General features: G+C 38.8%; 1 protein-coding gene across 4 annotated transcripts in view; it reads right to left on the reverse strand.

The window, feature by feature from the left end:
* The window catches only part of MAP2K5 (mitogen-activated protein kinase kinase 5), a 262,810-nt gene that overhangs the window by 205,443 nt on the left and 30,356 nt on the right, over positions 1–27,011 (reverse strand). For 3 of the 4 annotated variants that reach the window (XM_060097122.1, XM_060097121.1, XM_060097124.1), the window contains exons 4-7: positions 20,070–20,139; positions 15,850–15,890; positions 14,814–14,881; positions 6,063–6,111 (exon numbers count right to left, since the gene is read on the reverse strand). In XM_060097122.1, coding sequence (XP_059953105.1) covers positions 6,063–6,111; positions 14,814–14,881; positions 15,850–15,890; positions 20,070–20,139 — 228 coding nt within the window. Of the gene's footprint in view, positions 1–6,062; positions 6,112–14,813; positions 14,882–15,849; positions 15,891–20,069; positions 20,140–24,520; positions 24,726–27,011 lie in introns of all 4 variants that reach the window. The other variant, XM_060097123.1, reaches the window with a different exon arrangement.

The following is a 27,011-nucleotide window of genomic DNA, read 5'->3' on the forward strand; positions in this document are numbered from 1 at the left end:
CACTAAGTGGATTCAATAAAGGTGTTACTTTCCATATAGCTAAAGCTTGGGAAAAGCCATAGTAAGCCCTGAAAAAAAAATCAATTTCCAGGGAATTGCATTGCCTTGCATGGGCAGGAAATGGATGGAGTTTTTAATTCAATATCACCTGGAAAAAAATAGTTTGCTTCAGACCATTATAGTAAAGCTTTAAATATTTTGCTCTACTCTGAACTTCCACCAATGGAATAAAACAAGGTTCCATTTATCAAGGGAAATATTTTTGTCTATACATTTCTGAGGTTGAAGCTTCAGAGAGCTGTGATAATTAGGAACATAGTGCAGGTAACAGAAACAGCTTCCTTTCCAAGCCATTCTGCCAAACCCTAAAAGAATATTGACAGATTAATGTATAAAGGCCAATTCAGCACCCCATTTAATTGTAGTAAAACCTGACTGACTTAATTTGCAATTAGCTAGTTACTATATTTAGGATCAGAGGCAAAAGGACAGACAAGTCAGAAAAATTGGCAACAATTTTCCTATTTGAGGGAAATTCTGTGGCATGAAGAAAGAAAAGAAAATCTCATTATTCTGGACCAAAAAACAAATTTTAAAACAGCATGAAGAAAAGTAGCACATCAAGTTGAGATATTAAATAAACTAGCAGAGTTGCTACTGGGTTTGATTTGATCAAAGGGTATAAGAGATACATATGTAAATAGCAGTATCTATTGGCAGGTACAAATAGGCTAATTCCTTGAAAACATTCCTCAAGGTAGTCCAAACATGACTCTAAGAACCTAATTTGTACTATTAACTTGCTTAACAAGCTGCACCCTCATCACAGCCTGAAGTAAATTTCTAGGAGAAATTTTACTCACTCAACGTCTACAAATTCTGAATTGGTGGCACTGAAATTTAAGGGTAAGCAGGATGTAGCTATAGAATCCAGGCTCTGGAGAGGTCACAACCTGTGATTACATTCCCTCCACCTCCACCACTCCAGGTAAAAGGACCAGTAGTTTCCTCTCAGAAAAATATAAACATAAGACTCATTGATATTATACATTCCAATGATATACTGTGAGAGACCTAGGACTTCGCAGGGGGCTTGATTTTGTGGTATTTTGTTGGAGGCAGTAAAGGAAAAGGAGCAGGTCTCTGACCAGCTTCAACCACTATAATCCCAACACCATAGTCTTTTTTAACTTTAATACTCAGTAGGTTGAAAAGAGAAGTGGAGCAGCCACCCACCCAGCACTCCAACCTAACCAGGACTGGTAGAGGTAAAAAAAAAAAAAAGAGGCAGGGGATAAGTTGAACGCTGGAGAGAGATGGGGGATGATGTTGTGGGCGCTGTATGGGGCATGGGGGTGTGTGTGTGTGTGCACGCACGTGCATGCGCACGCTAACACAATGTTTAGGCAAATTCAAGGGTGGAAATTTGGAATCCCTCAGATAATGAGAAAGATTTTAAGAGTCTCATAAAGATAAAAATGGTTTTAAAAAATAAGTTCTAGAACCACATCACTCAAAAGACAGTATCCATAAAAAATTGTTTCGACACTGTTTTAAAGTTTTACGTAGACATGTGCCTGGCCTATAAATTGATTGATAGATTTTTCTATTTAAAAATATCAGATCTTTTTTCTTTTTGCTTATCTGAATCTTCCAATTTTTATAGAGTATTCAAATATTATCCACATTAAAAAAATTTTTTAAAGGAAAACTATTACAGTCAAGCTTATAAACTGATCACAAACTAATTTTGAGAATTTTGTATATCTAATCAAAATGGATTACTTTGATTGATCTTAAATATAAAAAATCATTAAAGGGATCAACAAGTAGCTAATAACATTTCTGCCTTTTTAGTTTAAAAGAGCATATTAAGTCAACTTTTCAAAATGAAGCATAGGAACAGTACTCATTATGATACAAAAAGTGGGATTTATAAGCCTACAAAGTACAACATTTAAATATTACAGTTGGGATCAAGTATCATAAAAATCACACACTTTTACAACATTTTAAACATATAACCCAATTCGTCTGGGTCATATAACTAGTAAATAGCAACTAGCCAAGGTGAGAACTCAGTCTTTCAGGTTACTCTGCTCAGTGCTCTATCTCAGCAGTTGATCTCATGTGTAAGTACAGAGGGACATCCTCTCCATCAATGGTCCCTGGTCCATAGGAAGGAAAATAATCAAATGAAGGGCACTCAAAAGTTAAAAGCGATTTCATCAACTACGATATTTGTTTTTAAGAAGAGAAATCACATAGCCCTTTAGATAAAAAAGAGGTAAAAGAAAGTTTTTATTCAATAAAGATACCAAATAATTTTAAAATATAAATCAGTTTCCTTGTTTTGACTAAAAAAAAAAAAAAGCAAATGAAAGGCAGAATAATAGATGTGAGGGAGGAGGGAGAAAAAACCCTGAGAGTTACAACGACGTGTCAACTGCCGCAACGGCAAATGACCTGGGAGAGATGATTGGCACTGGGTTCTGCTGCTGCTGCTGAAAGAGAGGTGGGGGCTGTGAAGGAACGTGGACGTGACACCCCAGGGGGCGGAAAAGTTGTGTCTGTGCGGGGAGGGGAGGTGCCATGCAGTTTGGACTTATACAGTCTCATCTATGTTTAGGTCTTCGTATGGGATCTGAGACGAACCATAAGAATCTAAGAGTTTTATGTACTGGTAATAGGACACTCTTTAAAGCTAACTTTACAGTCGAATACTATTTTTCTTCCTCCTCCTTTTTTTTTTTTCTAAACACATAAAGTTTTTTAAAGGCATCTGAAGTTCTCAAAATAACAGCCAAACATGAAGCAGGATTAGAATTATTTCTAGTTTTATGACTTCACAGTACATTTATACTTGATTTACCAGAAATAGAAAAATACTGTCACCCTCTCCTACAAATTATAAAAAACAAACAGAGGAAAGACAACTTCAGAGATGCAAAGGTCAAAGTCATACATCCTTGGAGTGACTGCACTTTTTTAATCCTTTAAATTGACCCACTGGGCCATTTCTAATCAGTTTCATATCAAGGGCCAATGTTAAACAGATGATACTGCACTACAAGTGAAGTGGGAAAAACACACCCAGAAAACACATCAGTGGTGCTGATTTATAGCTCTCAGTACAACTTGCCAAAAATACCTTATGATTTGTTTTTTTTTTAAGCTGGAAAAAAGGAACCCTCCCTCACAAAGCGATTACAGAAGAACAATGTCTCCATTCCAAAGACTAAATGTTAAACTTTTTAAAGTGTTTAATATAATGTTAATGAAATTAATGGGGAAAATGAAATGGAATTCAATTATAGATCAGCAAAGAAAATATTCTTTGTTTATTGTCTGCCTGTGTTAAGAAGAATCAGTACCTATTGCTTATAAATCATTAAAATAAAAAAGCTCAATTAATCCTTATTTTATATGTAAAGGTCTGACAGAAACTAGTCCTATCACCAGACCTTTGCTTCACAAATCGAAGCAATAATAGTTTCAGAAAGCAGTCACACTCTATGAGCAGACAATTGGAGAGATTTAGTAAATCCCACTTTATAGAGCAGAGACTAATCGGAAAACACAAGCCAGTCAAATGTTTCTTATGAACTGTTGACACTATATCAATGCTGAATCAATTGGTGGCATTTACTCTGAGTGACAGAAAAGAAATAAATATTTATATCACATAACCTATATCAATGAACCCAGGCAGAAAGCTATTTCTAACCTGTCAATATTTGATTATCTTGAAGAATCATGTCCCTTTCTTTTAATGATTAATATGAATTCCTTATTAAATCTAAGTGGAGGCTAGTGGAAAGGCAAATCATTATTAATGCTTGAGAGCATAAACCACTAAAATAAAAAACTATGCTCAAGTGTTAAAGTATCGTTAAATGTGACTTACATCTTCCATATCAAGTGGTGTCAGTGTTCAGCCCACAAATTTATTGGTGTCACACTGTGCACATTACCTCACTGCAATGCAATCTCACTCACTCTTTAGTTACCTGATAGCACCAAGGACTGAGGAATTAAGAGGAGGAGGTATTTTGAAGACTTCCAAAGGTGGGAGTTCTTTGTTTTGTACTGTTCGTTTTCGTGAATAAAAGTAAACATAACAATGGCTAGTCCTTAAAAGAAAGGAAATGCCATACTGTTTAATGTGGGAATTATCACATTCCCAAGGGAAAGCAATAAACAATCTTTAAGTGTCAAAAATCATTGCCATGACAATCTTCCACCAAAGAGAATCTCCTAACCAAGACCACTAAGATATTTATGGTACTAGGTTCAGAACACTAGGAATATTTCAGAATGTGTTTTTTTTTGCCCTGGAAGTAAACTGTTTTTCATTTTTGAAAGAGGAATCTATGACAGGTTATTTTCCATTGCCTGGGTTGAACAAATGTAGTTAAAGCTTCTTAATTTATGTCAATTTTGAAATATATTTTCCAGCTGAAGAACACTAGTAACTCACACATAAATTACAGTTAGTAACTAGGATGCAAACATGTTGGAGATACATAAATATCGTAGGCTCAATATTTCAGCTTTTAGTCACGTTAACGCCAAGTGCTGGAGACATGTAAGAAATACACCTGCACAACCATGTATGCTTCCCTCCGGTGGGGAGAAGAGGGAGAACAAGAGGACAATAATGGGCTTGGCAGTGACCAGAAGGAGAGAGAAGGGCAACCAGGTTTTGTTTCATGTTTCCGAAAACATGCAGGGCACTAGGGGAACATGTAGGTGGACCTCAATCTAAACAAAACTTTGGCTGCTTGAAGTTAAAAGTACTATTAGATAAATATGAAATATGGGGACCATTAAGATTATACATACAACATACATACATATGTTGCATATACATACAACACCAGATTCTCCTTAGCCGTATATTGAATAGTTAAGGACTAGAATTCACACATTCCAGATGATGATCAGATGTCGAAACCATATCAACTTACTTTTTCTAACTGTATTCAAGGGATTACGGGCTAAACAAGTAAGGCTTCCAGAAGTACCACCATACAGTCCTTGTTTTAAGGCATGTACATCTATTAGCACAAAGTTACAGGTGATATGAAAGGACAAGCATGAGGACCCAGCTTTGTCTTCTTGACATGCTCCACTACAAGTACTTGATTCATGAAATGCCAATGAGGATTGGAGAGGTCAGCATGTGAAGGCACTGAATAAGCATCTGAGATAATTAAGATTTCAGCCTTCGAAATATGGACGGGAAGTGAACAGCAGTTAAGAAAATCAATAAGAGTCTTTTATTTGCGGTGACACAGATGTCTCAGTCAATAGAGCCTAATAGGCAGGCTTGATCGCGATGGACAGGCGCCTGCCTCCAAGGCTATCAAAGGGCTTCCTCTATAACAAACATTAAAATGCATTTATGTTGCTATTGAAGAATCGAGGACCCTGTAGGTAGCTTAATTTACCAGTGTATGTTTAAAAGCACTATACTATTTGAGATGTGTCAATTTACTTGAATCAAAATTAGTGAGAAATAACTGGGCTGCAGGCCTGTTTATCCCTCACTGGCTGGAGTAGGTCATTCTGCTTTAGACGACCAGTCAACTAGGCAAACTGAGGGTTCCTGAAGCCCAGGAATTTTAAATGCCAAAGGTCTGCTGTGACTCTGTTCCCCTAAAAAGCCAGTGTTAGTTTCAGGACAAAAGAAGGAACTAAGGTGAGAAAGTAGCAGTTTCTCTTTTTCTCCCTAAAGATAAAGAAAGAAACAGTCACCTCAGGATGCAGGGCCATTTCAACAACCCATGGGTTGACACACTTGTTCAGAACTGATTAACTTTTTTTACACCAAGCTGGCAGCAGGGTGTGTGAATGGTACTTCAATCTGCTGGGAGTGAAACCCATTAGCACAGTTTGAAAAACGTGCTGCAAATTGTTCTGCCAATCAAATTAAGCCGTGTAATTCATTTATGACAAGAAGAAATTTATAGATCCTTTATCTGTTTATTAAGTTTATGGATACAAAAACTAGACAGCACTAAGTTATTACTATAGTCTTAATATGTAATGACACCTACCTGGCCATTGGCTAATATTTTTTTCAGTTCAGCAGAAGACTTCTTCAAGCTGAAAAGAAAAGACATAGTTTTTAATGGCAAGTTCATCAACACCTTTGAACACCATTGAAAATTCCAGACTAAAACTCACTTTTGTTTTAGATGTAGACATAGACTACACTACTCTTTACATCCTTCTCCGTACATAAAATATTTTCTAAAGTAACTGGCCAAAAGGCAAAGGCATCGATAAGGGACTGAAACCCCGTTAGTAATCTAAAGCAATAAAAAAGCCTACTGTCATGATGAAGCTAGGCTATTGTATGGACTATTTCAGAGACCTCTTTTTGCTATTAGTTCTGCTGCCTTTGAGTAGCCTTACAGTGGTTATTTTATGTGGACTCTGTCATCTGCTAAATATCAAGTCCTTAACAATGAACTCTTAGAATGTTCACAGCAAACAAAGATTACAGAACTTCAAAAGATAAAATAATTTAAGTCCTGATTTTTTTTTACTATAGTTAAGAGTTACAATTCAGCTTCCTGGGAAGTAAATGTGTAATAGAAATAAATCCTGGCACTCACTATCTGTGTGCTCTGGAACAAGATACTTACCCTCTCTGAACCTCAATTCCCCTTTCTATAAAATGGGGGAAATATCAACATTATAGTGTAACCAAGAAAATTAAATATTACAAAAAGCCCTAGCATCTGTTTCTTGCACATAGTAAGTATTAAATCAATTTTAGCTGCCTTCTCTTTCCTTTCCTTTCCTGTAGGTATGAAACCCAGCTTCCATAGGTATGTAAGAAATATGGAAATCTTCTTCTCTGGATATTTATGACTATGTAAACATTTATGTGGATGAGTTTAGGGAAAGTGGCCAAAGGATGCTGTGAAGTCCTTCTAGCTTTAAAATGAGTTATACCTGTACACATCCACCCAGTTAGCAGAGTGGTGCATAAAATAATACCTCCTCCCATCAATGTTCTAATTTGAAATTTAAAGCTTGTTAACTCGATCCTTAACCTATCTACTCTAACCCTCTACCCACCTGCCAAATTAACTCTCCTCCCTTTGGTAGTTATCTGTAGATACCTTTCTTCCCACCACACCCTGTCCCAAGACTGGAAGCTCCCTGAGAACAGATACCACATCTTACTCACCTCTCTATATATTCCATTTCCTTCCCACTCTTGAACCTAGCCCAATGACTTGGCACATACTAAGTGTCTGATAAATGATAGTCATTATTCTGGTTGTTATTTATGGTAGTAACACACACACACACACACACACACACACTCATTTGGCACCTTTAATAAGTTATATTTGAGAAAACCTCAGACTTCAAGTTTGACCACACTCACCATTTCCAAGTTATAATTATTTTTTCTTAATAAATACTTCTTAAACTTCCGCTACAGTCAAATGCAAATTATGGAGCCCTAGTCTCTAATTTCCCCAGATTTTATAAAACATGACTTCAGCCAATGATTCTAAATTTTAATAACATCCTCCCAAGTCTAAGAATTCATGCACTCAAGTGGCAATTAAGAATACTGCAGAATGGGACTAAAGCTGAAATACATCCCCCCCAAAATAAACAACTGCCTAAGATCAGTCCAGTTGAAAACAAACTATTAGCCTCTACCATTTCCTGAGTGATGACCATGTGCCACGCACTGTGCTAAATGCTATTACTTAGTATCCTGATCTAATCCTCACAGTAACTATCCCGCCGTGGGTATACCCTGTGGGGGAAAGTTATTCCTGATACATAAAGAAAACTAAGGTACGGACCTTGTTCAAAGTCTGTCTGTCTTACACACATACTTTTTTTTTCTGGAAAACATTTGGACCCTGATATTGCCATAAATGGTTCCAATTTAATATTTGCAATTATTATAAAAACAGAAATGACCAAACAATGCTCAGGCGATGTTTCTCCACAGATATTCCATTATGTCATGCAACTTGAAAGAATAACATTTTGATTCATTGCATTTACAAAACACCTTTCATCCAAGAAACAAAACATGATTCCTTAATACAACTTCATCAATCTTCTTAACACCAGAGGTAGATAGATGGAAAATTTAATCATCCTAATTTTATAGAAGGAGAAAGCCAGAATGTTTAGGAAAGGCCGTGCCTTGGCAGTGGGACATGAATTCAGTAATTATGGTTTAGGAACACCATGTGGATTAGTAAGCTCAGTTTAATAAACATATCCACCTAAGGCAAAGACCAATTCATGCTTTGAGAGTAACAGAGGAAAAAACTAATTTTATTCATTATGTCAATATCTGGCTATAAACTTTGGCAAAAAATTATATTTCTATATCCTGGCAATTTCTTTGTGCCCCAGTTTACTCAATGTTTTATTTTTATTTATTTATTTATTGGCTGCACTGGGTCTTAGTTGTTGCACACGGGCTCTCTCTAGTTGTGGCGAACAGGGGCTACTCTTCGTTGCGGTGCGTGGGCTTCTCATTGCAGTGGCTTCTGTTGTTGTGGACCACGGGCTCTATGCACGCAGGCTCAGTAGTTGTGGCTCATGGGCTCTAGAGCACAGGCTCAGTAGCTGTGGTGCACGGGCATAGTTGCTCCACGGCATGTGGGATCTTCCTGGACCAGGGTTCGAACCCGCATCCCCTGCATTGGCAGGCGGATCCTTTTTTTTTTTTTAAACATCTTTATTGGAGTATAATTGCTTTACAATGGTGTGTTAGTTTCTGCTTTATAACAAAGTGAATCAGCTATACATATACATATATCCCCATATCTCCTCCCTCTTGTGTCTCCCTCCCACCCTCCCTATCCCACACCTCTAGGTGGTCACAAAGCCCCAAGCTGACCTCCCTGTGCTATGCGGCTGCTTCCCACTAGCTACCTATTTTGCATTTGGTAGTGTATATATGTCCATGCCACTCTCTCACTTCGTCCCAGCTTACCCTTCCCCCTCCCCATGTCCTCAAGTCCATTCTCTATGTCTGCGTCTTTATCCTGTCCTACCCTTAGGTTTTTCAGAAAAAAAAAATTTTTTTTTTATTCCATATATATGTGTTAGCATACAATATTTGTTTTTCTCTTTCTGACTTACTTCTCTCTGTATGACAGACTAAAGGTCCATCCACCTCACTACAAATAACTCAATTTTGTTTCCTTTTATGGCTGAGTAATATTCCATTGTATATCTGTGCCACATCTTCTTTATCCATTCATCTATCAATGGACACTTAGGTTGCTTCCACGTCCTGGCTATTATAAATAGTGCTGCAATGAACACTGTGGTACATGATTCTTTTTGAATTATGGTTTTCTCAGGGTATAGGCCCAGTAGTGGGATTGCTGGGTCATATGGTAGTTCTATTTTTAGTTTTTTAAGGAAGCTCCATACTGTTCTCTAGTGGCTGTATCAATTTACATTCCCACCAACAGTACAAGAGGGTTCTCTTTTCTCCACACCTTTTCCAGAATTTATTGTTTGTAGATTTTTGGATGATGGCCATTCTGACTGGTGTGAGGTGATACCTCATTGTAGTTTTGATTTGCATTTCTCTAATGATTAATGATGTTGAGCATTCTTTCATGTGTTTGTTGGCAGTCTGTATATCTTCTTTGGAGAAATGTCTATTTAGGCCTTCTGCCCATTTTTGGATTGGGTTGTTTGATTTTTTGTTATTGAGCTGCATTAGCTGCTTGTAAATTTTGGAGATTCATCCTTTGTCAGTTGCTTCATTTGCAAATATTTTCTCCCATTCTAGGGTTGTCTTTTCGTCTTGTTTATGGTTTCCTTTCCTGTGCAAAGCTTTTAAGTTTCATTAGGTCCCATTTGTTTTTGTTTTTATTTCCATTTCTCTAGGAGGTGGGTCAGAAAGGATCTTGCTGTGATTTATGTCATAGAGGGTTCTGCCTATGTTTTCCTCTAAGAGTTTTATACTGTCTGGCTTTACATTTAGGTCTTTAATCCATTTTGAGCTTATTTTTGTGTATGGTGTTAGGGAGTGTTTTAATTTCATTCTTTTACATGTAGCTGCCCAGTTTTCCCAGCACCACTTATTGAAGAGGCTGTCTTTTCTCCATTGTATATTCTTGCCTCCTTTATCAAAAATAAGGTGACCATATGTGCGTGGGTTTATCTCTGGGCTTTCTATCCTGTTCCATTGATCTATCTTTCTCTTTTTGTGCCAGTACCATACAGTCTTGATTACTGTAGCTTTGTAGTATAGTCTGAAGTCTGGTAGCCTGATTCCTCTAGCTCCATTTTTCTTTCTCAAGATTGCTTTGGCTATTCGGGGTCTTTTATGTTTCCATATAAACTGTGAAATTTTTTGTTCTAGTTCTATGAAAAATGCCATTCGTAGTTTGATAGGGATTGCACTTAATCTGTAGATTCCTTTGGGTAGTAGAGTCATTTTCACAATGTTGATTCTTCCAATCCAAGAATGTGGTACATCTCTCCATCTGTTGTATCATCTTTAATTTCTTTCATCAGTGTCTTATAGTTTTCTGCATACAGGTCTTTTTTCTCCTTAGGTAGGTTTATTCCTAGGTATTTTATTCTTTTTGTTGCAATGGTAAATGGGAGTGTTTCCTTGATTTCTCTTTCAGATTTTTCATCACTAGTGTATAGGAATGCAAGAGATTTCTGTGCATTAATTTTGTATCCTGCCACTTTACCAAATTCATTGATTAGCTCTAGTAGTTTTCTGGTAGCATCTTTAGGATTTGGCAGGTGGATTCTTAACCACTGCGCCACCAGAAAAATCCCTCAATGTTTTATTTATCTGCATGGTCACAGTGACTTGAGCTATCCAAAAATCACTTTTAAAAACACTTTAAAATTTAAATGTGATACAACTGTAATCTGGGAATGACATTTTAAGGGGACACTGAGATACCCAAAGAAGAGTAAAAGGGTGAGGGGACAAGAAATAATGTTGTATCAGAAAAGTTGAATGAGTTGGGAGAATATAATTCAGAGACAAGATTTAAAGGGAATATAAATTCATTTGTCCACTCATTTATTCAAGCATTACTGACTATCACCTATGTGCCAAGCATCGTGCTGGGAACTGGGGATTCAACAATGAATACATCTGAGTAGTATCCCATTTATATATGTAACATACCTTCTTTATCCATTCAAAACCATAATGGAAAAAAATATGTAAAAGAATATATATATATGTATACATATATATATCTAACTGAATCACTTTGCTGTACAACAGAAATTAACCCATTGTAAACCAACTATACTTCAATAAAATAAAATAAAATAAAATAAACAATCAATATGCTACAGTCACTGCCCTCAAGGAGTACAGAATCCATTGGGGGACAGGGGTGATTATAATACAATGTGCTAACCACTACAGTAAAAGCAAGCACAGGGAGATATTGGGAATTCATAGAAGGAGTACCTGGCATAGACTGGGAGGTGGGCAATAATCAGGGACAGTTTTCAGAAGAAGATAACATCTTTGTTCATCAAAGATGACGAAGGTTAGCCAGAATGAAGGCGAAGAAGGGAACAGATTAAAAGAAGAAGGAAAGAAGCAGCAGTGGATGTGAAGGCCCAGTAGTGAGAGGAAATGTGATCCATTAAGGGGACCATGTATTCATCAGCAAAGCTGGACCATCAGTTGGAAGCGGGGAGTGCAGGCTAGGGGGCTAGAGTGAGCAGAGGACCCACAGGTGGCAGGCCATGGCTCACCTGCTGTAGAGGGTACAGTTTGTCCTGAAGGTTGTGAGGAGCAGTAAAGGGGGGAATGATGGGTTCAGAACATGCATCAGCAAGATCACTCTGGCTGCAGCGTGGAGGAGGGACTGCAATGGGGCAACACGGGAGGCTATAGCAGTAATCTAGGGAGCCTGATCTACCTTTGCAAAAACAGAGATGCTGGCAAGTAGACAGATTCCACAGTGATTCAGAAGGTAGAACCTATAAATGTAGGGACTGACTGGATGTGGGGCTGAGGGAGACCCAGGAAGCAGTGAATGATGCCTGGTGGGTCCCTTGGAGTTAGCAGCCGGGTGGACGTGGGAGAATTTACTGAGACAGGAAACCTAGGAGAAGAAGTATGTTTGGAGGGAAGATGACTAGTAGAGCTATCACCTAGAAGAGGGAACAGCCCTGTTCTGAGGGCTAAACTCAATCTTTACGAGTGGGTGCTAAAGGGACACAAATCTCAGGTCACGAAAAGAACGTTCTGAGACATAGCTACATGAACATGGAACGGGTGCCTCAGCCAATAAAGTGCATTCCTGCCACAGGGCTGTTCAGGAAGAGCCTGGATGACCATCTGGCAAGGAGTGGGGAGTCGGGCACCTAACGAGAGCAGGATTAGATGGGGGCCTCTCCTTCTCATGCTTCACACCACAGGCAAGAGTCTTCCATAAACACAGAGCTGGCCATGGCACTCTGCTGAAAGTCATCTAACAGCTTGCCAATACGCTGAGGGGAAAGCTCAAACACCAGGCCCCAGGAGCCAGCTCCTGTCACCTCCTTTTCTCCTATCACTCCTACTGTTCTCCCCGCCTTTCCATTCCCTCCCCCAGCCCAGCACCCCTCCCTGGGCTCCAGCCTAACTGGCCTCCTTCTGAATACATGGAGCTCCTTTTCCACCCAAGGGCCTTCACTTACACTCTCCCCACACTCTGAAATGCCCTTCTCTGGCTCTTGATGTGGCTAGGTATTTCTCATCCTTCAGGCCGAAGTGAAATGCCACTCCCCTGGGCACCCCGTCCAAATCTAAACACAATCCTGCCCAGTATTCTCTCACTTCAAAATCTGCTTGTTTCCTTCATAACACTAATTATAAAGTACAATTATTTGTATACTGGGGGTCTGTATGCCTATGAGACAGCAAGCTCCAGAGGATAAGGACCACATTGTATTCCTAGTGGGTAGGACAGGACTGAATAAATAAGAGGCACTCAATAAATACTTTTGATTAGTTATCAGTATGGGGCACAGGACATGGCCAACCTAGGGTGGCATATTAAAATCACCTGTAGGACTTTTTCAAACTGCATTCCTCCCATAACAAAAATCACTTCTGGAGCAAACTACCATTACTATTTGGGAGGCTGTCATATCCCTAAAGGAAGATACTGCAACAAAGGGCTGAGAACCACTAGATCAGATAGCCTCTTTCCAGCCCAAAGATGTTATAATACTCTGTGAATATAAATGATAGTTTTTAAAAAGCCAAGCTAATTCACTTTGGTTTTGGTTAAAACCAAATCTGAGAGAGCTGAAAAGTTATCCTGTGCTTCTCTGCCTTACTGTCTTTTTCAGCTCCACCCTGCTTTTTATACCATGATGAACTTTGACCTAAAACACCAGGAAAAGTTCTTGTTTTCACTCAAGGCTAATAGTCAGTCTGTCTGAATAACATTTTTTCTAGAAGTAGTGGTAATAATTAAAGGCCCTGCCCTCTTCGAGCTGAATGTAACAAGTGACCCTCAGTCCCCATGCCTCTACTCGGTGGACATGACTCTCATGCCCAACAAGCATGAAAAGAGAGGCCTCAGAGCATCGCCTGGCAGGGCCAAGCACTTGGATGAGGACTAAAAGACCTACCCCTCAGGACCACAAGACAGATGATTCACTGGTGAATAACCAGTGGATGTATTTTAACACAGAATAAATTGTTTAAGAAGGAAACGCACTCTAAGAGTAGTGTGTTCATAGCAGGAAAGCTGTGGGTAAGATATACTGACACTATAATAAAGCAATCAAGGAAGTGACTTTTGGGGAGGGGACAGGAAAGTAGAGAGAGAATCAGAAGGAGAGACTTTAAATTACCTGCAGTAAAGCCCAGTGGCAAAAGAACCAAGACACTGGGTGGAGGGGGTAAGGAGGGGCATGGAAGGGAAAGTAGAAGCCTAAACTACATCTCAGCAGATAAGGGCTGTGCAAACACTGACTACTGCCCTAAACCCAGCAAGACCTGGGCACACAATGGAAGGGTGATCCAGCTCAATGATGGCTTTTCAGTCACGAGTGTGAATACATACACACAGAGCGATCACCTTCAAGTGTCATCTTCAAGTACAGTAATAAGATGTTAATCAGCTGAATAACTGAATATGTAACAAATATGATCTAGAATTCTTTCAGCTTAAGCAGGTCCTTCTACTTGAGAACCTTAATCTTCTAGAAGTAAGTTCTCAGACCTGTCAGAAGAACACTGTGAAGAGGCTCAAGTCTTTAGTATCCATCCCAGTATGGGACAATGTTAGCATGAATTAATGAAAATTATCTTCCTTCTGTAATAGCTCAATCTCTTGTGCACCAAAGATACATAAATGGACAACTTGGCTGGTCAATTTAAATTTCACCACATTACTCTTTCCTTGCCTCCTTCTGGGAAAGATGTCAGTGAAGCATGACACTGCCAAAAGATGGACAAGCAAGACAAAAATAATAAGCATTATACAAACCAGATCATCAAAGCATGAAAACAGTCAAAGGCACTGAATCTTCTGTTTCTGCATAATCTGGAGACTGAAGGAAAACCATTCCACAGACCAAAATAAATAGTTCAACATGTCTAATTTTATCTTTCTCTATGAGGTCCTTTCTTTTCAGTCAATACATAGCTAGGGTTACTTAACTGGTCAGATTTCTTCTTAGCCACATACACACTTTTGAGGTCTTATAAAAAAAAGAGGTGTCATCCCACAAGCCTCTTCTTCACTCCCAACTATGTATATATTCATGCTCAGAGGCACATGTCACTCGCTCGCTCTCACCTATTGCTTGGAAGTGAATCTGAGACTGCTGGGCTGCTGTGTTGAGAGGATCCAGCCCGGGTATTCACCTACAAGTAAAGAAAGGATCTTGATCAGTCTGTGTTCTGAGGACACAGTTCTAATTAACCTGTAATTTGCCACAAATTTCTCATTTCACTATGAAGGTTAATTAGCTTTTTACTAGACAGACCCATGGTTGGAGTCTATTCAGTATATAGGTTATAAAAACTGTACAACCTGTATATTACATAATACTTTGTTCCTGTCATTATTCAAATACTTAAATAGTGCTGAAAAAGGGAGAGATAAACTGGGGACATTTTCAATTCACTGTCTAGAATTGAATTCAGCTCTAGTGAAAAAATTCAGTTCACTGTTTCTTTTTGTTTTATATAAAAAACAGTATGTTCAAAAAAGTATATTAAGAAAACATCCAAGGGTTAGTAGTGAACCTCACAATATCATACCCCTTCAGCTTTAAAACCAGGCAGAACATTGCAGAATGTTTCCTATTCACTGAAAAATGAGGTCCAAGTAATTAATTATAAAACGCTTGAGTCTAATACAATAGCCAGTTTTTCTTTTAAATGTAAAGCCTTAAGCAGAAATCCAGAATTCAAAATATGCAGAACAATGAAAGGACATTAAATAGATATATGTTTCTAGCATAAACATGTCAAAAGAAGAGGGGGGTATTCTGTGTGCAATATGCTTATGTGCTTAATTAATCACTGAAATGAAGTCTATATTTTTACTCAAGTAAATCTTTGTGGAGACCAGTACCCAGGATCATCCTGAAGAAACAGACCAACAAAAGAATTCCAAATAATAATAATTTTTTAAATACGGCATCAAAACCCCAATATGTACACATATTGAACAAATACTAATGAATCCCCCTCCACATCCCATTTAAAAAAAAAAAGGAACGCTTGTCAGAGCTTGAGAAAGTACAGTTTTATTTGACATTTCAATAAGTGGAACACAGCATTACAAATCCATCTAACTTTACTGAAACAATTATTGAAATTCGTACCTTCAGGCCATGTATGTTCCGTTCCCCAGGAGGCTTGCAGGCTGAAACAGTAATTGACTAAATTGTAGAACACATCAGGGCCATTTACAAATTTGCTCAAAATGAATCGTTTAAAAAGAAATGAGGGTGACACCAAAATTAGCAGAGAGAAATGATTGAAAAGTGGCTCCCAAGACCCAAAGTGGGAATTATGAACCAGGGTTTTTAACTTGCAGGAGTGAGCATTTATAAATGCAAAGAGCTTTCTGACACCACCTCATATAAATTCCAATTTCTGCTTAAAACATATAAAAATCAAGTTAACTGAGCTAAAATGATTAGATTCCTTTCATAATTCAAATTTCTGCCATCATCTTTCCTCACTCTATTACATTGTATATCTGTTATCACTTAAGACTACAATGAAAATAGCTGCGGTTTTTGGAGGGGAGTGGGAGGAGGATCTTTTAATGCCAAAACAATTGCTAGAGATTCTAAGATGAAATATTTAAGTTTGAACGTCAGTTTGCAAAGCAGTAAGCAGTCAAATTTGTTAGAATACAGATATACCATTAATTTCATGACATTTCTTGCAAATCTTGACATTTGCTAATATTTAAGTCTAAGCATAAAGCAGTACCAGGGAAAATAATATTAATTTCCTGACCATCTTGAGTTACAGGTTAGTACTTTTCCAATTCAGCAAATGCTTCTTCATCAAATGTTAAAAAAAAAATAAAGTGCTTCCTGCCCATGTTATAGGCTGCTTCCATCTGAAAACTACAGTGTCCTACATATTATATGTTAAGGGGCCGTCAATTTTGATTGATTGTTCGGGAAAGGATGAATTTGATTTTTTTTTTTTTTTGCTCCTTTCTCAGATGTACATATATTTTCCTCTGTTTCTGACAAGAAATAGAGCTGTTTAATAAGAAGATGTGGCTAATAATTACAAAGCACATCAGTTGCTTTAGTTTTGTGTATTTCAAATATATTCAAAGTTATTATGTTATTTTCCTTAAAAAAGATCTAAACCTCAATAAAGGATTTTTGTTTTTCTAAAATACGTTAAAATTAAGACTCCAAATCCTCTTTCCTAAAGATGGAAATTAACTTTTTGAACAAAACAACAGTCACATACATCTGATGCTTGGTCCTTTAGGGACCATTAATACTTCCTAAGACACCACTTCAGAGCATTTCCTCTGAAGTAGCCAGTGCATTATAAACTTCATTTAGTAAGAAAGTGGCTAACTAAGAAATTAGAGACAGGCATCAACTCTTATCTCCTACCTTAACATCTGCCTCGTTCCTCAATTGGCTTCTTAAATCTTTATGACTGGAAATCTAAACAGTACTCAAGGGACTTCCCTGGTGGCGCAGTGGTTAAGAATCAACCTGCCAATGCAGGAGACACGGGTTCGAGCCCTAATCCTGGAAGATCCCAGATACCGCGGAGCAGCTGAGCCCTGGTGCCACAACTACTGAGCCTGCGCTCTAGAGCCCGCGTGCCACAACTACTGAAGCCCACGTGCCTAGAGCCTGTGCTCTGCAACAAGAGAAGCCACCGCAATGAGAAGCCTGCGCACTGCAACGAAGAGTAGCCCCCACTCACCGCAAGAGGAAGCCCGCGCACAGCAACGAAGACCCAATGCAGCCAAAAATTAATTAATTAATTAAAAAATATTAAGTAAACAGTATTCAAAAAAACCCAGTAGCCTCATATTTCCTAAAGTTGTGGAGTCAGAAGTTACTGTAAAGCTAGTGAATTCTCATACTTATTAATAGTTAACATATCTTTTAACTACAAAGAGAATTAGCCCTGAGCTGGGAGCTACTATCCAATGCGATTGTGCCACCTGGAATGAGAAGACCTGATGTTAGAAGAGAATTGTTTTCTCCCGTCCTCTGATTTGCTCAGTCTAGAGATTCTTTTTCACATGGGGCCTGACCACAGAATCTAAGAATCTAAGGTCTGAGAGCCTCTAACCAACTCAGTAGACCCAGGCAATATACCCAATGTCTATACTCTAACTGTAAAAATCTGTATAACCTCTAAATTTATATAAATCTTGCATGAAATTTTATATATATTTAGAGATTTATGTAAAATTATATGAAAAATAAAATTTCATAAAATCTATACTTTGTGTAGATAAATAAGCAAAAAGCAAAAACCTGCAGAAAACTAAAGACATGTAACAGTATGCACAAAACCACACAGATAGGGAGACTGAGTCTCATATTTTAAAAAGTTTAAATTTGGCGTGGAACAACTGTATTTAATAATTTATTGGAGACTAATAGGTTCTGTCCTAGGACTTCATGTGACCCTCAAATGTCACATATTTTCTTTTAAGAATCTCCTCCTTACAATATACTCTTCTCCACACTCCTACCAAGCCCTCCAAACTACCCCCATGCACACTCTACTAACATTTTAACCTACATAAGAGCATATAGCCCTTCAACTCTAAGCAAATTACAACTTAAACAAAATTCTTATTCAAAGGGTATATTAACCACTTAAAAATTGTGACTGAAGTTACTTAACGTCTCTGAACCTTAATATTCTCAAGTATAAAATGGAAGCAATAATAATAGGCATGACTGTTGGGAGAACTAGAAATGGTGACACACAAAGCAATATTAGTGTCTGAACAGAAAAGATGGCTAAAAATGGCTGTTATTATCATGGGAGGGGCACAATGATATAGACAGGGACACTGACAGGGGCTGTTCACAAGATAAAAGAAAACAAACAGAACTTAGAAAGATTCTGGATGAAGAGAAGTAAATACTTTTTGGAAAAAAAGAAAAAAGGAAGGCCCTCAGCATTAGAATTATAATTCTCCAGGATACTTTCTGGGGTTTGCTACAAAAGAGCTATAAAGTCATCCAGTAGGAAAGCAATGAATGGAAATTTTCAGCTGGTAAAAAAAATACTCCTTGTGGAGAAACAATTTTGAAACTTGCCCAAATTCTCTGGTTATTGGAAATATTAAGAAATAATCTGCACCCTGTTCTTGGCTTAATACACAGAAATGGCAACATTTTCTTTCTTTTCTTTCTTTTTTTTTTTAGTTTTTAGTCTTCGGGTGCAACAGAACTGATATAATCATAATCTTGTTTCAGACACGCTATCAACGGCCCAATTTTACTTACTTACTTAGGTCTTTAATAAGTTATTATTAATAATGTACTAAATACTCCTAATCCCGCTGCCCATGTTAATGCTAGAAGAATAGCATTACTCTTGAACCCAGATCTTCTCATGGGCTGGAGACTATCAGTGCAAATAGGAGTCTACTGGTTAACTGAGCTATTCAAACTTCAGAGAGTTACAGGTAATGAAAGTCTAGAATGCTTAATTGGAAAACCCATACCATGATTATTTGTACAGTATCAGTTAACGAAGGTAAGTTTAACTTTTAATTATTTCAATTCAGTTATTTCTAGAAGACTTACTTAGAGAATTTTCTTATCTGTTCCATCAGTCAGAAAACATAGATTTCCAAGTGGGGCAATGTATAATGGGTGAAAGACTTAATGGTTTATATAATTAAACTGTTCTTTTTCACCATTATTCAAATTTTGAGGGAATATTTATATACAGCTGAGCAATCATATCTGACACAAGCCTAGTACTATCAAACCTAAAGGGAAAAACAAATGATTTGACCAGGTGATTCACCAAGGGTCACTCTCATTAGCTCATATTTTTGGAAACTTAACAATCAAATTCCTATTTATGAGGATTTTCAATTATTTAGAAAATGTCTCCCCCCAAAATCAAGCACCAAACATTCCACAAAAATATCGCTCCTAAACACCCGCCCCCAGGAAATCTTGGTTTCTGCACTAGCTGAAAGGTTTCTACTCAATAGCAGCTCTGACTACCATCATGAGCCACAATTTATAAATATCCAAAATTAAAGTCATTCATTTGCCTTGGTTTAGAAACCATGTGAACCCCCAAAGAGTTCTTTAAGCGAATGTAAGTATGTACTTCAAAAACGAAAACCAATCTAGTTAGTTTAATTTACTCTAGTAAATTAGATATTCTATCTGCCATAACTATAATACAGCCTGCAATCCCCACGATAATGAATACCTCTTTTCTTTTTTCAAATTAAGAGCTAAACATCATGTTATGTACATTTAAACCTTTGGAAAACATAACTGTTGATGAAACAGTTTACTGAAATAATCATCGTTGATTAGAATTTGTTCAACATTACCTCTTGGAAATATCTGCAGAGGCTCTATTAACTGTCCATTTACTTGCTGTTCCATTACTGTGGAATAATACTGCAAAGAGATTATAGAAAGAGATTACTCAGTAATGTATGAATATTGGAACAGACACTTATGGGTTGTTTAATTCATAGTACTTTTGTAAATTACTGGTATATACATATCAGCCTCGAGAATTCTTTTTCCCTATTTGCACATCAAAATGACTATAGTGAATACTCAGGACTAAAAGTCCAGTATAGTGTTATCCTCCATATTGTCATTTATCTTTAAGAGTAAAAAATGTTGATTAAGATTTTACGTTAGTATCTGATCTCTAGAGATGTTCTGAAAATGACATATATTAAAAATGACACAAGAACTTCACTGGCGGTCCAATGGTTAAGACTTCGCCTTCCAATGAAGGGGGTACAGGTTCGATCCCTGGTTGGGGAGCTAAGATCCCATGTGCCTCATGGCCAAAAAACCAAAACATAAAACAAAAATGGTCCACATTAAAAAAAAAAAAAAGAATCTTATAAAAAAATTTTAAAATAAATTAAAATGACACAAAAAGTATTTTAGTAGAAATTTCTCAAATTGCCTTTTGTTCTTTTTCCCTAGATTTTACAAAGCAAAATGGAGACGCCTCACATTTAGCTTGGACCTATATGCCAGTCAGTTAATCAAACATTATTCATATTTGTGTATAAAATGTACAGATAATGGAAATCAAAATCACAGAGACCGTGGAACAAGGAAACAAGATATGATCCATCCAAAGATGACAGGATTAATATGATAAAAAGGTAGCACAGTTTCAAGCAAACATACCTTTCACGTTTTAGTCTTCTAAATACTTTAGTATAGATCAAATTTCACTTTAAAAATCTGGGCATGAAAAATTAAGTTCCAAGTTCAAAAAGCTTTCATACTCCATCATAAACAAGGTCATTCAGTAGGCTGTATTACGGTCTAACCCCATTTTCTTTAATATGCTAATTGGTGAGCATATGTCCACCTAACTTGCATGTGGCTTCTGTGCCCTAACTTTTTTTTTTTTTTGGCTGCACCACGTGGCACGTGGGATCTTAGTTCCCTGACCAGGGATTGAACCCGCACCCCTGGCATTGGAAGCACGGAGTCTTAACCACTGGACCGCCAGGGAAGTCCTTGCCCTAACTTTTTTTTAACACTTGACAAACAACAGTGATGCTCTTGGTGGAAAATATCAACAATGAAAACCACTGATTTTGTGTTGTGAGGGGCTGTCACAGAGCAGAATTCCCCTTTAATACTTGTTGTTTCTGTATTAAAAACCATAAGCACATTTTCTATTTAACTATCATATTTTCAGAAAATTCCTCCTTGATAATCATTATTTGCTGATATTCTTTAAAAGTTTCTTTCTAAAAAATATGTACATATATCTTTCTATTGCTTTTATGTAATAATTAAAATTATTACAAGATCAAGTTTATTTTTCCCTTATAAATAAAGGGGAGTTATAAAATTCTACATCATCTTTAGAATCACAAGTTAACAAGTCTAAGGCTCTTCGCCCTAAAAACGAAGTGAAAATGTATTTTTTTTTTAATTTTTTTTTTTTTTTTAATTTTGCGGTACATGGGCCTCTCACTGCCATGGCCTCTCCCATTGCAGAGCACAGGCTCCGGACGCGCAGACTCAGCGGCCACGGCTCACGGGCCCAGCCGCCCCGCGGCATGTGGGATCCTCCTGGACCAGGGCACGAACCCGTGTCCCCTGCATTGGCAGGTGGACTCCCAACCACTGTGCCACAAGGGAAGCCCCGAAAGTGTATTTTTGATGGCTATGGACTGATATAAGTATACCCTGCCTTCTGAGGACATTCAAACTGTATAGGAAACTGATCCTCTCCTTCTATAGATGCAAAAACTTATATACATAAAGCATAAACATGTGTGATACGCTCTCTGGAATACATACTAAGGGAAATGTCTTTCAGGAAACTATATTCCTTAAAATCACAGAAATATAGTGCTCGCCATTACTCAAGCAGTGATGACAAGCAAATGAAATATCAATCATGTAGGCTGTCAACCTTTTGGGACAGCAATAACTGTTAACAAGTAGTCTGGAAAAATTGTCCGAAAATGACTTGTCCTCAGCACACAAGTATTTGAGGTTTCATGGAAAATTAAGATGCCAGTGGCTATTTGGAACATTGCTCAGGTATTCTTTTTAATGGGAAATTTGCCGGTTATTGATCCACAGCATGTACCCTCTTGCTTCTGGAAGGCTGCAAGCAACTTTCCAATCAGTGGCTGTCAAAAAAATTACTGCCTTTTTATACTGATACAAGACAACAGCAGTGGTGGTGTTCTCCTATAGTTAATGCTTTTCTTTAATTAACTGCTATGTACAACAGGCTAGTAATTTCAGTTACTACATTACCGCAATCCTAGAAATCAAAACAAATAAAATATCCTTATGTTTTATCTAAAAAATTATTTACAGAGTTGTGTGAAACTGGTGCTTGGGGTCAAGTTTGAAAACAAATAACCTCAAATGTAAAGGGTCAGAACAGGTGCAAGGCATTTTTTTCCTACTATAAAACCTTGCATGCATGAAATTGACCTGTTTTCCAACTTTATTTATTTACCTCACAAAATATATAAATAAAAATGGTTTCCCTTTCATTTCAAATCAACTGGAAAACTATATATACTTTTAAAATCATTGCAGGAACTTTTTAGCAATCTAAAAACATCTCTTTGTACAGTGATTAACACAGCCACGGTAATGATATTAAGTATGCCACCTGACAGTTTCTCCAAAGCAGGTAATTAGGATTTGGTTTTTGTTTTGTACAATTCTTCCAAATCCTAGGAACATTTTCTCCTGCTAAAATACTGGGTTTGATCTGTGTTTGTATTAACAGAGAATTTTGTGTTTCACACACCAAAGTAATTCACCATCAAGGACAAACTATAAAGGGTGGTAATTAAACCGATGGCATGGGCCCACTCTAGGCAACCGACCTCTCAGGAGCCAGCCTGGTGAGGTTCGGGGGGCCATCAAGGAGGCACTAGGCCTAGGAGCTCAGGGCACTGCTCACAAGGCATTCCCTAAGGAACAAGAATAAAATGTGGGGGACTTCCCTGGTGGCGCAGTGGTTGAGAGTCCGCCTGCCGATGCAGGGGACACGGGTTCATGCCCCGGTCCGGGAAGATCCCACATGCCGCGGAGCGGCTAGGCCCGTGAGCCATGGCCGCTGAGCTTGCACGTCTGGAGCCTGTGCTCCGCGACGGGAGAGGCCTCTCAACAGTGAGAGGCCCACGTACCGCAAAAAAAAAAAAAAAAAAAAAGAATAAAACGTGGGCCATGTGCAGTACCTCCTGGCACAGAGCAGTCCTGATGAGCCACAAGGCCTGTGCTGCCCAGTGAGTTGAGCAAGGCACTTAGAGGATTTACAGGCTCAAACCCTGGGGTCTCAGTACTGGTCACTTCTAGCTGATGATCTCAGTGAAGAAATGCTCACCTCACCTCAGTTTACTCAGTTGTAAAATGAAGGTGGTATGTACCCATAGGATCATTGTGAAACTCACATGAGAAAATATGAGAACACTTAATAAGCTGCAAAGCAAGTTCTTTTTAGATCTTCATTCTCTCTCAGGGTTTTATATATTCTCCCTTTAAGGAGATCTTTGCAATTTTGCTCTAAATAGTGATAAAATAAGCAATAATGACAAAGAGAAGACTTCCACTAGATAAAAACAAAATGAAAAGACAACCAGGGCTTCCCTGGTGGCGCAGTGGTTGAGAGTCCGCCTGCCGATGCAGGGGACACGGGTTCGTGCCCCGGTCCAGGAGGATCCCACATGCTACGGAGCGGCTGGGCCCATGAACCATGGCCGCTGAGCCTGCGCGTCCGGAGCCTGTGCTCCACAATGGGAGAGGCCACAACAGTGAGAGGCCCATATACTTAATATGGCTTGGACAGAAAAGTAACAAAGTGACCATGACAAGATTAATGGAGCCATAATTTGACATTATCCAAAAAGCTTCTTAGTTTAATCTCTATAATCCTATCCTGGATTTCATTACCCCTAACACAAAGTCCTGCACATAGTAGGTGTTTGACAAATATTTACCGATTGAAATGGAGTCCAATCCCGATTCTGCCACTTATTAACCTGTATAGTCCTCAGGAAGTCATTTAACCTCACTGAACCTTAGTTTCCTCTGAATGAGAGTAAAGATACCAACTCAATTACATAGGGTTACTGTGAAGCTCAAAATTAAACTGCAGCAATAGAATTAGTGAAGGCATTTGTAAACTGTAATGATTAGTAGTTGAGGAATTTAAAAGTGAACCTCCTAGTAGTGAAACAATATTAAGCACAGCACTTTCTGAGTAGAAGTGTTATGGAATTTAAAAACACAAAAATGGTTATGTATAAAAAGTACAAACTGGGCCTCCCTGGTGGCGCAAGTGGTTGAGAGTCTGCCTGCCGATGCAGGGGATACGGGTTCGTGCCCCGGTCTGGGAGGATCCCATATGCCGCGGAGCGGCTGGGCCCGTGAGCCATGGCCGCTGGGCCTGCGCGTCCGGAGCCTGCGCGTCCGGAGCCTGTGCTCCGCAACGGGGGAGGCCACAGCAGTGAGAGGCCCGCATACTGCAAAAAAAAAAAAAAAGTACAAACTGAACACATTTGCACTCAAACTGAACACGTCAGCAGCAGTTATAAAACATGTTTTCTCTGGTATCCCTTGTAGAATCCATTATATGCAGTAATTGCAGCAATAATCAATAAGCTAACTGAGTAAAAGATTAATCAGTTTTGTGATTGCTAGTGGAATCTCCAGTACCAGACTCAGATTAGTTTCAGAGTCCCTCTGAGATGTTCTTCAAAATCCTTAAACAATTTTAATAAGGATGTGACAAAGTTTAGCATAGTTATCAAAATATCTAATTAATTTGAAACAGAGGGCCAGATTGAACAAGGGGATAGCAAGTACAATTTTTGGCTTTGTTCTGTTTGCAAGTTTACCATACAGTGTTCCTATTTGTTATGAACCTAATTCTAATTCTACCAGCACAACTCAATCAATAATTACATTTTTTTTCTTCATGGAAATCTGCCATATAAAAACTTGCATTCTAAAACAGCACAGTTAAACTTTACAAGGCACAAGTTCTCTACTGAAAGGAGAGAAAACAGTGAGAGAGAGATACACAGAAACAACTATCACTTATTGAATACCTACTGTGTGTTAGGCTCAACACTGAAACCGAGCCCCCCTAAACCCCCTGCCAAGTTTATGATTAACGTCTCCATCCAAAATTTTATTCCCTTTCTTGTCCCGCCCCCATTCCCCTCAGGATTGAGGAGTATCAAAGAAAAGGGGGGATTGAGACCAAGCAGGACCCTTCGGGGCCCTCCTAGGTACAAAAGCCCCTCCACATCCCCCGTTTCTTGTTTGTAGAAAAAGGCTTTAGTCTCCTAGGCTTCCCTGAGTTCCAAAGAGCAGACTCAAGCAGTTAACTATTAGGACTACAGAGTCACAGGCTTCCTAGTGCCTCCTCAGGGGATATAGGTAACAATCTGATGCATATCTTTGAGTTGTTCTATAGAAACTAAGACTCCCACCCAGGTGGAGGGAGGATGGTGACTACATGCTGACCACAAGCACTAGACCCCAGACTGGTTGGAACCAGAAGGTTGTGATTCCTTAAACGTCACCCTGTTACTTCACCACCAGCTTCCTATGACCCTTTCCCCTCACACTGTCTTTAAAAACCTTTGCCTGAAAGCTATGGAGGAGTTCGGGTCTTTGGAGCATGAGCTGCCCATTCTCCTGGCTTGGCTCCCTGCAAATAAACCCTCACTTTGCTGCAAACCCCGCTGTCAGAGTTTGGCTTTCTGCACCTCAGGCACAAGAGCCCTTGCTCAGTATCAATACTAGATATTTACATTTATTCATCTAGTTTCTCACAACCCTATCCTATTCTGGGAGTACCATCACCCCTGTTTCACAGATGTAGCAAACGGTTTATCAGTCAACCAAGAAAAATACTTCTTTCATTCTAGTCCATGCACTCAGAACATAAAATGTATGTTTGCTATTTGAGAGTCAAAAGGTAAGTTATCTCCTGTTTCTCATACCTCAAAACCTTTAACTACAGGCTACTGGGTGGACTGCTGAGCTGGTGGAAAGCTTCTTCATTCATATCCTGTGTGGGTTAGGCCATGTCACCTGATCTTTCAGAGACTGGGGAAGGCAGCATGGTGTGATGCAGATACCTGTGCTGGCCGGTGACTTCGCCCTCTTTCTTCAGCAACTCCCCCCGCCTGTCCACATTTTCCTCCTACCTCTCTTACCACTCTACTCAGCTTCCTGTAAGTTGTTCTCTCCCCATCCCTTCTTTAAATGCTCACGTTCCCCATGGTTTCTCATCAACTTTCTCTTTTTGTTTTGTACTCTCCTTGAGTTAACTTCAGCCACTTCAAAGGTTTCAATTACCAGAGGAGTCACTGAGACTAATTAGGAGCTGATGAATCACAAACCTTTATTTCCAGCCCAGATTTCTCTCCTAAGATTCGGAACATACCCAGCTGGTTGTCCAGAGGCCCCTCAAATTCAGCAGGTCCCTACCTCTCCCACCCCTCCCTCCTGCCCTAGGCCTGTCTTCCATCACATGGGTTCACTGTCCGGATGAATGAGATCACCATGACCTAGCTTCCCAAACCAGTTATCTGGGAGTCGTCCAGACCATCTCTCTTTCCTTCTTCCCCATATCTCATCAATCACCAGTCTTATTAACTCTACATTTTCCCCACTTCTCAAATCCTCAAGCTAGGGCCCTCCATGATCTAGCCCACCTGCCTTCCCAACCTCATCTCATACCCTCCCCCCACTGTCCACGCCACACTAATCATGGGTAGTTCCTCCTGAATGCA

The sequence above is a fragment of the Mesoplodon densirostris genome, chromosome 4 (genome assembly GCF_025265405.1).
Source record: "Mesoplodon densirostris isolate mMesDen1 chromosome 4, mMesDen1 primary haplotype, whole genome shotgun sequence".
NCBI classification, from domain to species: domain Eukaryota; kingdom Metazoa; phylum Chordata; class Mammalia; order Artiodactyla; family Ziphiidae; genus Mesoplodon; species Mesoplodon densirostris.